This window comes from Cariama cristata, unplaced genomic scaffold (genome assembly GCF_000690535.1).
Source record: "Cariama cristata isolate BGI_N322 unplaced genomic scaffold, ASM69053v1 scaffold32691, whole genome shotgun sequence".
Taxonomy (NCBI): Eukaryota; Metazoa; Chordata; class Aves; order Cariamiformes; family Cariamidae; genus Cariama; species Cariama cristata.
This window is the reverse complement of record NW_009600398.1, coordinates 698-1,093: the sequence shown is the minus strand read 5'-3', so window position 1 is coordinate 1,093 and position 396 is coordinate 698. Positions and strand designations below refer to the sequence as shown.

General features: G+C 59.6%; 1 protein-coding gene across 1 annotated transcript in view; it reads left to right on the top strand.

The window, feature by feature from the left end:
* Positions 1-142: 142 nt before the first annotated feature.
* The window catches only part of LOC104169179 (CUGBP Elav-like family member 4), a gene marked incomplete at its 3' end in the record, with an annotated part of 932 nt that continues 678 nt past the window's right edge, over positions 143-396 (top strand). The window contains exon 1 of the mRNA XM_009710013.1: positions 143-349. Coding sequence (XP_009708315.1) covers positions 143-349 — 207 coding nt within the window. The remainder of the gene's footprint in view (positions 350-396) is intronic.

Sequence of the window (396 nt, the reverse complement as noted above, 5' to 3'; positions counted from 1 at the left end):
GCCGCCCTCCATGGGAGCCGCACTCTGCCGGTGAGACGAGCACCGCCGGGCACGCCGGCCCCACCGCCGTCCTCACCACCGTTACCCTCATCGTCGTCACCCCCCCGATCACCCCGCCATCAGCCCCTTCGTCGTCCCCACCATGAGGCCTATCATCATCCCTGTTATCATCCTCATCGTCACCCCATCATCCCCATTGTCACCCCACCATATCCCCACCGTCGTCCCCTTCGTCACCCCTTCATCATCCCCACCATGCTCCCTGTCATTGTCCCTATTATCATCCTCATCGTCATCCCCTTCATCGTCCCCTTCATTGATCCCATCGTCATCCCCACCGTCATCTATCGTTGTCCTCATTATCATCCTCATCCTCATCCCATCACCCTCATTCTC